We start from the raw sequence: 15,911 nt of genomic DNA on the forward strand, positions 1-15,911 counted from the left end.
TACTCGATCACCAGACTCATCGGGCCCTCTGCTGTTCGACTACGTCTGCCTCGGTCCCTGCGTGTACACCCAACCTTCCACGTCAGTCGAGTGAAACCAGTTAAACAAAGCCCGCTGGTTCCGGCCACCACGTCCCCTCCACCACCCGAGATGATCGAGGGCGTCCCTGTTTACAAGGTAAAGAAGTTGTTAGCAGTTCACAGCAGGGGGCGGGGTAGACAGTACCTAGTGGACTGGGAAGGGTACGGACCGGAGGAGAGACAGTGGGTGCCTTCTCGGCATATCGTGGACTCCACCCTCATTGAGGATTTTCACAGAGACCATCCCGGACAATCTGGGCCGTCAGGAGTCGGCCCTAAAGGGAGGGGTACCGTCACATCGCGATGAGGGAAGTCTTGTCTTGGTTTTTTCTGTCTTGTGATTTGCACGTTTTATTTTGAAAAGCAACTCATCCTTTTTCAGATCACAGGCCTTTCCTTTTGTGTTACCAGTCTGACGTCATCCCTGACCCTTGATTGTTTCCACCTGTTTCCTATTACCATGCCTACCCTTGTTCTGTGCCAGATCGTCTCGAGTTTTCGTGTCAGTCTAGCGTCCAAGTCCATGTTCATGTTCGTATCCATGCCTTACCTCTTCCAATGTCTACTTCCTTGGAACAAAGAATCCCATGCTGTAATTTCAATTTCACTTTTTCTCCTCCTTAGAGCGACCTTTGTTAATTTAGCCTTTGTTCAACTAAAGTGGTGAGTTGTTTTTTTTTCTAAATACCTTTTCTTCCTCAAAGTTTGATTGATTTTTTGTTTATCTTTATTGGAGTAGAAATATTTATAGCCATTTTAGTTCTTCCTTCTGTTGGAGCGTTTTAAGTAAAATTTTTCATAGCAGATATGAGACCTATTATAGTTAGTCTTTTTGTTAGTATTTTCCTCCTATTTAGGGGTGATTTTCGGTTTATCCCTTTTTGGAACTTTTTCCACCAACAATTTTCTTTATTCATTAAATGCATATTACTCTGGTTCTGGAGGTTTAATAGTTTTTTCAAAATAAAAGATTTATTAGAACCTCATCTCTGCATCTGAGTCCACTCACTTATTCCAAGCCTGACAGTACCGACATTTTGATACATTTTTATGTCAGTATCGGCTTTATCTTAACAGAACAGCTTACAATACATTAAACATATGTTTGTTATGACACTCAAAGAACAATTTTAGAAGGTTAAAATATAAATCAAAAGCAGCAGTATTAAGTATAATACACATTTTAACCACTTCAAAACATACAAAAGAATCCTGGAACTAAACTCATAGAGAAGTTTCTTCAGCACAAAAAATATGACTAAAGTGGTGGAAATGTATTTTTATTTGCACTAAAATTGTATTGACAGATTATTTATGAATATATGTATTATTATTCATTATTAATTTAGCTGCATTTATTTTAGCACCATGTAATTGTATGTACATTTATTTTTCATCAGTTTTTAGGATGCCCTTCTTTTGCAGTACATTTGATTAGTATTTATTCATGTAATGGGACTGACCTAAGCCCTGATAATATTCTGTGTGATTAAAACACTTTTTCATACCATTTGACAGGGTTTATCCTGTTAAACTGTTAATAGGTTAGATATATAAGATAGTTCCTCCATCTCTATCTCCCTCAACACCTTCTGGTACCAGTCGTTCATTGGCGTCGCGCTGTACTTCTCTGGAGGGACTCTTGTTGAAGGAGGTGGACTTTCATGAAATGAAGCCAGAGCCGACAACGCCCCCGTTGGTGGAGTGGCAGAGGCGGTGACTGTGCAGGACAAGGAAGTGGTACTGGAGGAAGCTGCATGTGAGTCACCAGCTACACAGCTACCAGCACTAGCTGGTTAGAGTTCTGGTTCTGACTCCACTGTTGTTGTTTATTTTTTACATATACAATCCATTGAGAGTGGAGGAGCAAGTCCACAACTCTAAAAATAAGGGTAGCATCCAGAAACTTCTGATAGCTCTTAATATCCAAAATATTATACTGTGGAGGTTGCCCTCCAGGAGGTACTTTGGACCACCAAGCACCGACATGAGAGAGCAGTTCAGGTTCACTATACAGTTTTATTTTTCAAATGAAGTCTCTGGGTTGCTTTCCAGCAATTGTCTTTTTGTGGCTGGCTGTCAGTCTTGCTCTCGCTCTACCCCAGCTCCAACAACGTCTCCCGGTTGCTGCTTATACAGAGCGACAGGTGATTAGATAACAAGGTCCACCTGGGCCATCCACGCACCTGTCGCTGACTTCGAGGCCGGTCCTGGTATACCTCATTCGGCTGCACAGCACGCCGCCCTCCACATACCTCCACCTCCGTGAGGGAGCGGGAAAGAAAGTCGGCCACGGCCATCTGCGCCCCCGGTCCATGGCTTACTCTAAAATTGTAGGGTTGTTAAGCTGGGTACCAACGGGTGATCTTTGCGTTGTCATCTTTCATGCGGTGGAGCCACTGGAGGGGTTTGTGGTCCGAGCAGAGACTGAAAGAGCGCCCAGAAGGGCCCCGACCGCCCCGACCGCCCCGACCGCTCACCAGATGGCGAGGCACTCCCTCTCCACGGTACTGTACCTCACCTCCCAGTCAGAGAGCTTCCGGCTGATGTATAGGATGGGGCGGTTGACGCCCTCCACTTGCTGGGACAAAACAGCTCCAAGTCCTCTGCCCGATGCGTATGCCTGCAGACAAAATGGGAGAGAAAAATCAGGCATGTGCAGGACCGGCTTCTCGCAGAGGGTCTTTTTTAACCCTCTCAAACGCCTTCTGGCACTGCCCCGTCCACTGGACCAGATCTGGAGAACCCTTTTGGGTGAGGTCAGTTAGTGGGCTGGTCAGGTCTGCAAACCGGGAGAATAAACCTCCGGTAATAACCTGCCAGACCCAAAAACTGCCTCACCTCTTTTTTCGTCTTAGGCGTTGGGCAGGCCGCAATTGCCGCTGTTATGTCTGCCTGGGGGCGCACCTACCCTCCTCTCAAGTGGTACCCCAAATACTGTAATTCCCTCTGTCCCCGCCTGCCTTAGGGACTCAAGCACTGCCCCCACCCGCCGCATGTGTTCTTCCCAGCCGCTACCCTGGATGATGACGTCATCCAGGAAGGCGGCCACATATGCAGTGTGAGGGCAGAGTATCCGGTCCATGAGGCGCTGGAATGTGGTGGGCGCACCAAACAACCCAAACGGAAGTGTTACAAATTGGTATAAACCTTCCGGAGCGGAAAATGTCGTTTTTTCCTTGGACTCTGGCGACAAGGGACTCTGCCAGTAACCATTGGTCAAATCCAGTGTCGTAAAAAAGCAAGCAGTGCCCAGCCAATCCAGGAGCTAGTCGACTCAGGGCATTGGGTAGGCGTCAAAACGTGACACCTCATTTACCTTGCGGTAATCCACACAGAATCGCACAGACCCATCCTTTTTCCCTACCAGAACAATGGGGCTGCACCACGCACTGTGGTATTCTTCTATTACCCCCAATTGTAATTCCTCCCAAACCCCTTTGCGTTTGTGTTCAGAGAGCCTGTAGGGCTGAGACTGCACCGTAATACCGGGGTTGGTCTCAATATGATGCTGGATGCGGTTCGTACTGTCGGACACATCAGAAAAGCGCTGCTGCAGTTTGGCAACATCTGCTATCAGCGCTAGCGTGATCTGATTACACAGTGGAGGGAGGAGGGCGGGATCTCTGGCCCGAACTCCTCCTCCTCCTCGACCACCGTCACCATCGAAACAAGAGGTTTAGATGGTAAATTTGAGTGTCTCCGCCCAAGTCTAAGCACCGAACCTCATAATCCACATTGTTAACTTGCCATGTGACCACAAAGGGTCCTTGCCACCTGGCGAGTAATTTCGAGCTTGACGTTGGAAGTAGCACAATCACTTCTTCTTAGCTGAGTCCCCCTGTTATACAAACACTGTTTCCATATGAGTTTGGAAATGGAGTTAGATGTAAACATAAACGGAATATAATGATTTGCAAATCCCTTTCAACCCATATTCAGTTCAATGCACTACAAAGACAAGATATTTGATGTTCAAACTCATAAACTAGAACTTAAATAAGGGGAAACCATGCCAAGATGTGATTTATACAGTATATAAAAACCATCCATTGAGAAAAAGGATGGACAAATTGCAGATGCATACAAAGTGCGATGGTGGACAAGGTTGCCACAACTAGTAATAAAACGTAAGGCACAGTACAGTATTCAGTTTTTTCAAATTAAGTGTCGGGTCTAATCATAAAAAGCAGGTCTCCATAATCCAGCAAAGGCATGAAAATGGACAGAATCAAGCCTTTCCTAAAAACAGGACTTGTTTCTAAAGAAAACCCCAAATTTAATTTTAAGTTTAGCCATAAGTTGTTGTATGTGTTGAATTAAAAATTCTCATCTACAAACCTCGTTTCCATATGAGTTGGGAAATTGTGTTAGATGTAAATATAAACGGAATACAATGATTTGCAAAACCTATATTCAGTTGAATATGTTACAAAGACAACAAATTTGATGTTCAAACTGATAAACTTTTTTTTTTTTTTGCAAATAATCATTAACTTTAGAATTTGATGCCAGCAACACGTGACAAAGAAGTTGGGAAAGGTGGCAATAAATACTGATACATTTGAGGAATGCACATCAAACACTTATATGGAACAACACACAGGTGTGCAGGCTAATTGGGAACAGTTGGGTGCCATGATTGGTATGCAAGCAGCTTCCATGAAATGCAAAGTAATTCACAAACAAAGATGGGGCGAGGGTCACCACTTTGTAAGCAAATTGTCGAACAGTTTTAGAACAATATTTCTCAACAAGCTATTGCAAGAATTTAGGGATTTTACCATCTACGGTCTGTAAAATCATCAAAAGGTTAAAAGAATCTGGAGAAATCACTCACTCCCAAAACGTTATTAGCTAATGAGGTCATTAGAGACAACAATCTTAACGTCATCGGTCTCAGCGAAACCTGGCTTAAACCAGATGACTTTTTTGCGCTAAATGAGGCATATCCTCCTAACTATACGAATGCGCATATTGCCCGTCCCCTTAAAAGGGGTGGGGGGGTCGCACTAATATACAACGAAAACTTTAACCTTAGTCCTAACATAAATAATAAATATAAATCGTTTGAGGTGCTTACTATGAGTTCTTCCACACCACTGCCTCCATACCTGGCTGTTATCTACCACCCCCCAGGCCCCTATTCAAATTTCATAAAAAAATTCTCAGGGTTCATTGCTGATCTAGTGACACCTGCCGATAATATAATTATAATGCGGGACTTTAATATCCATATGAATACCACATCGGACCCACTGTGCGTGGCGCTCCAGACTATAATTGTAAGCTGTGGTCTTACACAAATAATAAATGAACCCACGCATCGCAACGATAATACGATAGACCTAGTGCCTGTCAGGGGTATCACCGTTTCCAAAGTTATGATACTCCCGTATACTAAAGTAATATCCGATCATTACCTTATAAAATTTGAGGTTCAGACTCATGTTCGGCAAGCTAATAATAATAATAACTGCTATAGCAGCCGCAACATTAATGCTCCCACAACGAAAACTCTTACTGACCTACTGCCCTTGGTAATGACACCATTCCCAAAGTATGTGGGCTCTATTGATAACCTCACTAACAACTTTAACGACGCCCTGTGCGAAACCATTGATGTTATAGCACCGCTGAAGTTAAAAAAGGGTCCAAAAAGGCGGACCCCATGGCTTACAGAAGAAACTAGAGCTCGGAAATTATCATGTAGAAAACTGGAACGCAAATGGCGCACGACTAAACTTGAGGTGCATCATCAAGCATGGAGTGATAGTTTAATAACTTATAAACGCATGCTTAGCTTAGCTAAAGCCAAATATTACTCAAATCTCATCCACCTTAATAAAAACTATCTTAAATTTTTGTTTATTATGGTAGCATCGCTAACCCAACAAGGGACTCCTTCCAATAGCTCCACCCACTCAGCAGATGACTTCATGAAATTCTTTAGTAAGAAAATTGAAGTAATTAGAAAGGAGATTAAAGACAATGCGTCCCAGCTACAACTGGGTTCTATTAACACAGATACGATTGTATATACGGCGGATACTTCCCTCCAAAATAGCTTCTCTCGTTTTGATGAAATAACATTAAAATAATTGTTACAACCCGTATATGGAATAAAACAAACAACATGTTTACTCGAGTCACTTCCTGGGAAACTAATTAAGGAGCTCTTTGTATTATTAGGTCCATCAGTGCTAAATATTATAAACTTATCACTTTCCTCTGGCAATGTTCCCCTAGCATTCAAAAAAGCGGTTATTCATCCTCTCCTTAAAAGACCTAACCTCGATCCTGACCTCATGGTAAACACCTTCCCTTTATTTCAAAAATCCTCGAAAAAATTGTTGCGGAGCAGTTAAATGAACACTTAGCGTCTAACAATCTATGTGAAACCTTTCAATCCGGTTTCAGGGCAAATCACTCCACAGAGACAGCCCTCGCAAAAATGACTAATGATCTATTGCTAACGATGGATTCTGATGCGTCATTTATTTGGCTGCTCCTCGATCTTAACGCTGCTTTTGATACCGTCGATCATAATATTTTATTAGAACATATTAAAATATGAATTGGTATGTCAGACTTAGCCCTGTCTTGGTTTAACTCTTATCTTACTGATAGGATGCAGTGCGTCTCCCATAACAATGTGACCTCTGACTGAGTTAAGGTAACGTGTGGAGTTCCCCAGGGTTCGGTCCTTGGCCCTGCACTCTTCAGCATCTACATGCTGCCGCTAGGTGACATTATACGCAAATACGGTGTGAGCTTTCACTGTTATGCTGATGACACCCAACTCTACATGCCCCTAAAGCAGACCAACACGCCGGATTGTAGTCAGCTGGAGGCGTGTCTTAATGAAATTAAACAATTGATGTCCGCTAACTTTTTGCAACTCAACGCCAAAAAAACGGACATGTTGATTATCGGTCCTGCTACACACCTACCTCTATTTAATATTACAACTTTAACATTTGACAACCAAACAATTAAACAAGGCGACTCGGTAAAGAATCTGGGTATTATCCTCGACCCAACTCTCTCCTTTGAGTCACACATTAAAATTGTTACTAAAACGGCCTTCTTTCATCTCCGTAATATCGCTAAAATTCGCTCCATTTTGTCCACTAACGACGCAGAGATCATTATCCATGCGTTTGTTACGTCTCGTCTCGATTACTGTAACGTATTATTTTCGGGTCTCCCCATGTCTAGCATTAAAAGATTACAGTTGGTACAAAATGCGGCTGCTAGACTTTTGACACGAACAACAAAGTGTGATCATATTTCGCCTGTACTGGCTCACCTGCACTGGCTTCCTGTGCACTTAAGATGTGACTTTAAGGTTTTACTACTCACGTATAAAATACTACACGGTCTAGCTCCATCCTATCTTGCCGATTGTATTGTACCATATGTCAAGGCAAGAAATCCGCGGGCTCCAGTACTCTGGAATGCCCTCCCGGTAACAGTTTGAGATGCCACCTCAGTAGAAGCATTTAAGTCTGGCCTTAAAACTCATTTGTATGCTCTATCCTTTAAATAGACTCCCTTTTTAGACCAGTTGATGTGCTGTTTCTTTTCTTTTTCTCCTCTGTCCCACTCTCCCTTGTGGAAGGGGTCCGGTGGCCATGGATGAAGGTCTGGCTGTCCAGAGTCGGGACCAAAGATGGACCGCTCGTCCAGAGTCGGGACCCAGGATGGACCGCTTGCCTGTGTATCGGCTGGGGACATCTCTGCGCTGCTGATCCGCCTGTTGGCTCCACTATGGACGGGACTCTCGCTTCTGTGTTGGATCCACTTTGGACTGGACTCTCACGGCTGTGTTGCCCACATATGCGGTCCTCTCCAAGGTTTCTCATAGTCATTTTTGTCACCGAGTTGGGTGTGAGTTTTCCTTTCCCTTATGTGGGCTCTACCGAGGATGTCGTTGTGGTTTGTGTTGTGGTTCGTGCAGCCCTTTGAGAGACACTAGTGATTTAGGGCTATATAAATAATCATTGATTGATTGATTGAATTTGAATATATATATATATATATATATATATATATATATATATATATATATATATTTTTTTATTTTTTATTTTTATTTTTTTTTTCAATAAAGAAGGGTTCGGTGAATGCGCATATGAAACTGGTGGGGGTCGGTACCTCCAACAAGGTTAAGAACCACTGCCATAGGTAGAAAACAAAACAGATCTAATGTGGAACCCTGAGGCACACCATTTATACAGGGAGGAAGGACGAGGGGGACTCAACAAACTGGATGCATTGCGTTTTATTGGACATGTAATTACAAAACCACTTTACAGCATGCTGAGCTATAATCTTGGACAATCTGTCTGCCAATATTTTATGGTCAACTGTATCAAATGATTTTGAAAGGTCAATAAATACAGCTGCACATTTTTTTTACAGTCCAATGACTCAATAATATCATTCACAACTTTGATAGCAGTGGCTATGGCGCTATTTCTTTTTCTAAGATCTCATTGATGTTGAGTAAGCAGACCATAGGTGTCTAAGAATTACCGAACACATTTTTCTAGAGCTTTAGCTAGCATAACTTGGAGATGGGTCTATAGTTATTAACAGCTGTAGGATCACCTCCTTTTAACATAGGTAAAACTTAAGTCGATTTCCTTACGCAAGGAATGTCATTACTGGACTAAGAAAGATTAGAAATACCGTATTTCCTTGAATTGTCACCGGGGCGCTAATTAATTTAAAACCTCTTCTCACTCCTGCGCTTACCAAAGGCATGCGGTAAAAGTAAGCATGCGCTAATTATTTTAAAACCTCTTCTCACTCCGTCACTTCCCAAAGGCATGCAGTAAAAATTTGAGTCTGATGTAAGGATACCATCATAAAAAGCCCATTTAATTAAAAAAAAACGTTATTATGGTCTTACCTTTACTTATAAATATAGTCCATGCCAGCTCCTTCTGATCTAAAACATCGATAACTTGTTTAGAGAAGTCTTCCTTATCTTTCTTCAGTTTTAAAAGTCTCTCTGTCTCGATGGAGATCTTCCTTTATTACCTCCTCCAGCACATATCACGTCACTCATTTCACTTCTTCTGCAGCCGAGTAGTCGCAAGAAAGATCACTAGCGCCCTCTACCACCAGAAGGCGGGAGTCATTTAATGACTCATATTTGACAGACGCAGCTACGGTATTGTGACGGTCTCAAGCCGTCGTCTTGCGGGTTCCCAGGACCACCAAAGAAGGACATGGCTTGAGCAGTTTGACTTTGTTTATTTTTCAATAAAACCTCAGTCCAGGTCGCTCTTCCGCTCCTCCTTTCCGCTTGCTTGCCGTCTCCTCGCCGCCATCTTGGGCCGGGCTCCAGCATGCCCTGCCTGTCTGTTGGACCGTCGGCTCCACAGGTATGATAATAAAACATAGCTGCTTACTGTTCTTTTTAGCATACACTGTAAAAAAAAAAAATATTTTTATGGTTAATTTACTCAAAATTTCTACTGTAATATATATATATTTTTTTAATAGGTTATAAAACTGTAGAATTGAAGACATTATCTGTAAATAAACAAACCACCTGTTATTTTAAGTAATATGCCAGTAATGACAAACGATGTATATTTAAATTTTTTTTTACAGAAAAATACCAAATGAATTATACAAATTATTTTCTGTTTTCTCAAATTACTTTCAAATTCATGTAAAATTACAGTAATTAACAGTAATTAACTTTCATTAAATATGTAGCAGTTTTGTATGTCATTTTAAGGTAAATCTTATTTTTTTAATATTTATGTGTATTTTTACATTCAAGTAGAAAAATATATGTAGCCTCTTATATAAAGGTTTATGCTCATACTAACAATTTAACATTTTTCTCTGTAATATGACATACGTTGGTGACTGCAAGACATACTTGATCAACAGCCAACAGCCATACAAGTCACACTGATGGTGGCCGTACAAACAACTTTAACACTGTTACAAATACGCGCCACATTGTGGAGCCACATCAAACAAGAATGACAAACACATTTCTGGAGAACATCTTTACCGTAACAAAACATTAACACAACAGAAACAATACCCAGAATTCCATGTGTTACAATATACACCCCCACCACCAAACCCCGCCCACCTCAACCGACGCACGGAGGGGGGCGGTGATGTTTTGGGGGGGGGCGGGGTTGGGTGGTAGCAGGGGTGTAGCCCGGAAGAGTCAGCGCTGCATGGGATTGTGGGTATTTTTTATGTTGTGTTTATGTTGTGTTACAGTGAGGATGTTCTCCTGAAATGTTGTTATCATTCTTGTTTGATGTGGGTTCACAGTGTGGCGCATATTTGTAACAGTGTTAAAGCTGTTTGTACGGCTACCGTCAGTGTGACCTGTGTGGCTGTTGGCTGTTGACCAAGTATGTCTTGCTGTCACTATCATATGTACGACAAAGTTGTACACATTACGCTGGTGATTTGGTGACAAAGCCCTGTCACGGTACCGTGATATATTCGCCTGGGCAAACATTGGGTCAATCCTACGAGAGGGTCACTGAAAGTCTCGCGGTAAAATGGTAGGACCGGTAAGTATGTCGTTAAGGCGGGATAGCCATTCATAAAAGGTGAACCCACTTTGCACCAAGTTCCTGTATCCAGTGGACCCCCGGTAAGGTGAATAAGAGACCCCTAATCCTAACAATTCAGAAAAAAATCTGTAAAGCAATGGCATTTTTCTGTGGAACTACCAGCATTGTCACTTCATTAAAGGTGGTTGATCGTAATAATGTGGAAAAACTCTGTACAATAAAGGTATTTTTCTGCAGAACTGTTTGCATCGTCACTTTAATAAAGGTGGTTAATCTTAATAATTTAGTAAAAATCTGTAAAATTACGATATTTCTCCGCAAAACGTTTCATGAAAATTTCTGTAAATAAAATGTTTTTGATCATTATTTGGTTTACAATGTTTTACTTTAATTTTATGGTTTTCGTTTTGCAGCCGTAGCTGCCAGTAAATTACCGTTTTTTTTACAGATTTTTTTTTTTACAGTGTACCGGTACTCAATAGCTTGGACTTTACATACTGAATAGCTCTTAAACTTCTGCCCTTTATGTGATTTCAAATTACCGGTATTGAAATCAGCTTCCTCCATTTTGAAAATGATGACAGGGGAAGTGTCACTCGTGACGTCACGAGTTTGACCCGGCGGTTATACTAAGCATGCGCTAATTATTTTGCGAACTGAGTTTCAAGGCAGGCGCATCCTATATGCCCGGCGGCAATTCAAGGAATTACGGTATGCGTAAGAGGTTCTGCAATAATATGAACGGCAAAAAGAAGGGCTAAAGTTTGTCAGGACATGCAGCTTCACCAGGACCCACTTGTTTTAAGGCTCTCTTGACCGCAAACACCTCAAGAGGAGTAAAACTAAATGAATGAGCCATGGAAGTATGAAGGAATGTGGAACTAAGGAGTCAAATAAAGAACCAGTGGAAATAAAATGTTCATTAAAAAAAGTAAGTATGGAGAGACTACATGAATCTTTCCCGATACAAGTTGGCAGTTCATTCGTGGTTTCACTTCCATAAGACGTTTTTATGACTTTCTAAAATGTATTGGGATCATTTAAGCAACTGGTGGTTTGTGCAAGATAAAAGTCAGACTTTGACTTCTTGACAAGTACAGCAATTTCTGAGCTGTCTAAAAACATCCAGTCAGCCTGGGATTTGGTATTTCTAGCCTTGGCCCATGCAGCACCCCTTTCTTTTAGCAGACTGGACAGTTACATAAAAATGTAATTATTAAATGACAAGGTGCTTTAGATAATATTTTACCCTAGACGTATCCTGGCCACGTCATTTACTGTCACTGATTAGACGATTAGAATATGAGAAGAAAAATTCTTCTTATACTTGCGGAGGCTGCGTGGCGGACGTCATCAGTACTTGCATTGCAAAACACAAGCCCTTGGGCTCGAATCTTGGTTGCGTTTGAAAATTTTGTTATGTTTTTTTAATTCATATTTTAATGATGTTAAAATTGTTTAACATGCTAAACGTCAGGATATTTATCAAAAAGAAGACTGTTATCAGATCATGCTGATTATCAAATATGTTAGATGAGTGATAGATAGTTATAGCTCAATTAAAGCTTTTGTTATTCTGGAAATTCATTGTGTTGCTCAAGGTAATATAATCTATATGGTGGAGAGATACCCATGATTTCAGCCTTTCAAAGTTCCTCTTGCACAGCCAATTTTTGACCTTGGTATCTGTCAAATCCTAGTTACGGCCCTGTATGTGTGCCAATCCATGTCACATTGGCGCCACCGTAGCTGTCTATTCCTCACGACATTTAAATAGGATGTGAGGTCTGGGGCCTGCCTCTTCAAAATGGCGTTTTACAGGAAGTGTTGTCATCAAATGGCAGTCCCTGCAGAGCTTACGATGTCAAACAAAATCAATAAATAAATTCAAAAATTAATGAAGCGACTGTACACTGAGACATTGGTCGCACGCCAAAGCATATTTGGCTCGATTTATATATACAAAACTCAAAACCAGTGAAGTTGGGACGTTGTGTAGATTGTAAATAAAAACAGAATACAGTGATTTGCAAATCCCTTTCAACTTATATTCAATTGACTGCAAAGACAAGATACTTAACATTCAAACTGGTAAACTTGTTTTTTTGTTGTTGCAAATATTAGCTCATTTGGAATTTGATGCCTGCAACATTTTTAAAAAATCAAGTGGGGAAAAAGGACTGAGAAAGTTGAGGAATGCCCATCAAACACTTATTAGGAACATCCCACAGGTGAACAGGCTAATTGGGAACAGGTGGGTGCCATGATTGGGTATAAAAGCAGCTTCCATGAAATGCTCAGTCATTCACAAACAAATGCGTGGGCAAATTGTCCAACAGTTTAAGAACAACATTTCTCAACGAGCTATTGCAAGGAATTTAGGGATTTCACCATCTACAGAGCGTAATATCATCAAAAGGTCCAGACAATCAGGAGAAATCACTGCACGTAAGCGGAAATGCCATGACCTTTGATCCCCTCAGACGGTACTGCATCAAAAAGCTACATCAGTGTGTAAGGGATATCACTTCATGGGCTCAGGGACACTTCAGAAAACCCCTGTCAGTAACTACAGTTGGTCGCTACATCTGTAAGTGCAAGTTAAAACTCTTCTATGCAAAACAATTTATCAACAACACCCAGAAATGCCGCCGGCTTCGCTGGGCCCGCGCTCATCTAAGATGGACTGATGCAAAGTGGAAGTGTTCTGTGGTCTGACGAGTCCAGATTTAAAAAAATTTTGGGAAACAGTGGACGTCGTGTCATCCGGGCCAAACAGGAAAAGAACCATCCAGATTGTTACAGGCGCAAAGTTCAAAATCAGAATCAGAAATACTTTAATAACCCCCGAGAGGATATCAATCAATCAATCAATGTTTATTTATATAGCCCCAAATCACAAATGTCTCAAAGGACTGCACAAATCATTACGACTACAACATCCTCGGAAGAACCCAAAAAAGGGCAAGGAAAACTCACACCCAGTGGGCAGGGAGAATTCACATCCAGTGGGACGCCAGTGACAATGCTGACTACGAGAAACCTTGGATGTGGGCAACCCCCCCCCTCTAGGGGACCGAAAGCAATGGATGTCGAGCGGGTCTAACATGATACTGTGAAAGTTCAATCCATAGTGGCTCCAACACAGCCGCGAGAGTTCAGTTCAAGCGGATCCAAGACAGCAGCGAGAGTCCCGTCCATAGGAGACCATCTCAAGCGGAGGCGGATCAGCAGTGTAGAGATGTCCCCAACCGATACAGGCGAGCGGTCCATCCTGGGTCCCGACGAGCGGTCTATCCTGGGTCTCGACTCTGGACAGCCAGTACTTCATCCATGGTCATCGGACCGGACCCCCTCCACAAGGGAGGGGGGGACATAGGAGAAAGAAAAGAAGCGGCAGATCAACTGGTCTAAAAAGGAGGTCTATTTAAAGGCTAGAGTATAGGGATGAGTTTTAAGGTGAGACTTAAATGCTTCTACTGAGGTAGCATCTCGAACTGTTACCGGGAGGGCATTCCAGAGTACTGGAGCCCGAACGGAAAATGCTCTATAGCCCGCAGACTTTTTTTGGGCTCGAGGAATCACTAATAAGCCGGAGTCTTTTGAACGCAGATTTCTTGCCGGGACATATGGTACAATACAATCGGCAAGATAGGCTGGAGCTAGACCGTGTAGTATTTTATACGTAATTAGTAAAACCTTAAAGTCACATCTTAAGTGCACAGGAAGCCAGTGCAGGTGAGCCAGTACAGGCGTAATATGATCAAACTTTCTTGTTCTTGTCAAAAGTCTAGCAGCCGCGTTTTGTACCAACTGTAATCTTTTAATGCTAGACATGGGGAGACCCGAAAATAATACATTACAGTAATCGAGACGAGACGTAACAAACGCATGGATAATGATCTCAGCGTCTTTAGTGGACAAAATGGAGCGAATTTTAGCGATATTACGGAGATGAAAGAAGGCCGTTTTAGTAACGCTTTTAATGTGTGACTCAAAGGAGAGAGTTGGGTCGAAGATAATACCCAGATTTTTGACCGAGTCACCTTGTTTTATTATTTGGTTGTCAAATGTTAAAGTTGTATTATTAAATAGAGGTCGGTGTCTAGCAGGACCGATAATCAGCATATCCGTTTTTTTGGCGTTAAGTTGCAAAAAGTTAGGGACATCCATTGTTTAATTTCATTAAGACACGCCTCCAACTGACTACAGTCCGGCGTGTTGGTCAGCTTTAGGGGCATGTAGAGTTGGGTGTCATCAGCATAGCAGTGAAAGCTAATACCGTATTTGCGTATGACGTCACCCAGCGGCAGTATGTAGATGCTGAAGAGTACAGGGCCAAGGACCCTGTACTAAGATTTTCAGTACAATTTCATTCAAGATCAGACAAACATTACAGAGAGACAGAACAGGATTGCTGACGGTTCTGCCAACTTCTGGCGGCCCTTACAGAAAAGGAGAGAAACAGATTTATGCTGGGGGGTGAGAAAAAAACATTATGTCTAAGCCTGGGACCCTGGAAAGAGGGTTCAGACTGAGGCCACGGGGGAAAAAAACCTCATAGCCATAGCACACAGAAGAATGTGTGTAAGAGGGAAACATCAAAGATTAAAGAATTCAAGGGACATTAAATACATTAAAAGAGCAGAGCTGATGCAACCAGACATTTCAACATACAGCTACAAAAGTAAAACAACAACAACAACAAAACATATACACTGTGGTGGCCTCTGCTGTGTTCCACGCCATCATCTGCTGGGGTGGTGGGAACAGGAACAGACCGAACAAAAAAAAAACAAAAGAACAAAAACAAACAAAACAAAAAGTACCAAAAAAACAAAAAACAGCCAGGATCTGTGATGGTATGGGGGTGTATTAGTGCCCAAGGCATGGTTAACTTACACATTTGTGAAGGCACCATTAATGCTAAAAGGTACATACAGTTTTTGGAGCTTCATATGTTGCCATCCGAGCACTGTATTTTTCATAAAAGCCCCTGCTTATTTCAGCAAGCCAATGCCAAGCCACATTCTGCAACAGTGTGACTTTATAGTAAAAGAGTGCGGGTACTAGACCAGCCTGCCTGTAGTCCAGACCTGTCTCCCATTGAAAATGAGTGGCTCAATATGAGGCCTAAAATACAACAATGGAGACCCCGGACTGTTGAACAACTTAAGCTGTACATCAAGCAAGAATGGGAAAGAATTCCACCTGAAAAGCTTCAAAAATCGGTCTCCTCAGTTCCCGAACGTATAGTGTT

At 42.0% G+C, this 15,911-nt stretch overlaps 1 protein-coding gene across 5 annotated transcripts in view; it reads right to left on the bottom strand.

Moving 5' to 3' along the window:
- Positions 1 to 1,992: 1,992 nt before the first annotated feature.
- The window catches only part of fbxw4 (F-box and WD repeat domain containing 4), a 184,918-nt gene continuing 170,999 nt past the window's right edge, over positions 1,993 to 15,911 (bottom strand). For 4 of the 5 annotated variants that reach the window (XM_061911022.1, XM_061911021.1, XM_061911019.1 and 1 more), the window contains one exon: positions 9,328 to 9,523. In XM_061911022.1, the coding sequence (XP_061767006.1) occupies positions 9,365 to 9,523 (159 nt within the window). In that variant the 3' untranslated portion in view covers positions 9,328 to 9,364. Of the gene's footprint in view, positions 2,704 to 9,327; positions 9,524 to 15,911 lie in introns of those variants that run through there. The other variant, XM_061911017.1, reaches the window with a different exon arrangement.

This window comes from Nerophis ophidion, linkage group LG09 (genome assembly GCF_033978795.1).
Source record: "Nerophis ophidion isolate RoL-2023_Sa linkage group LG09, RoL_Noph_v1.0, whole genome shotgun sequence".
NCBI classification, from domain to species: Eukaryota; Metazoa; Chordata; class Actinopteri; order Syngnathiformes; family Syngnathidae; genus Nerophis; species Nerophis ophidion.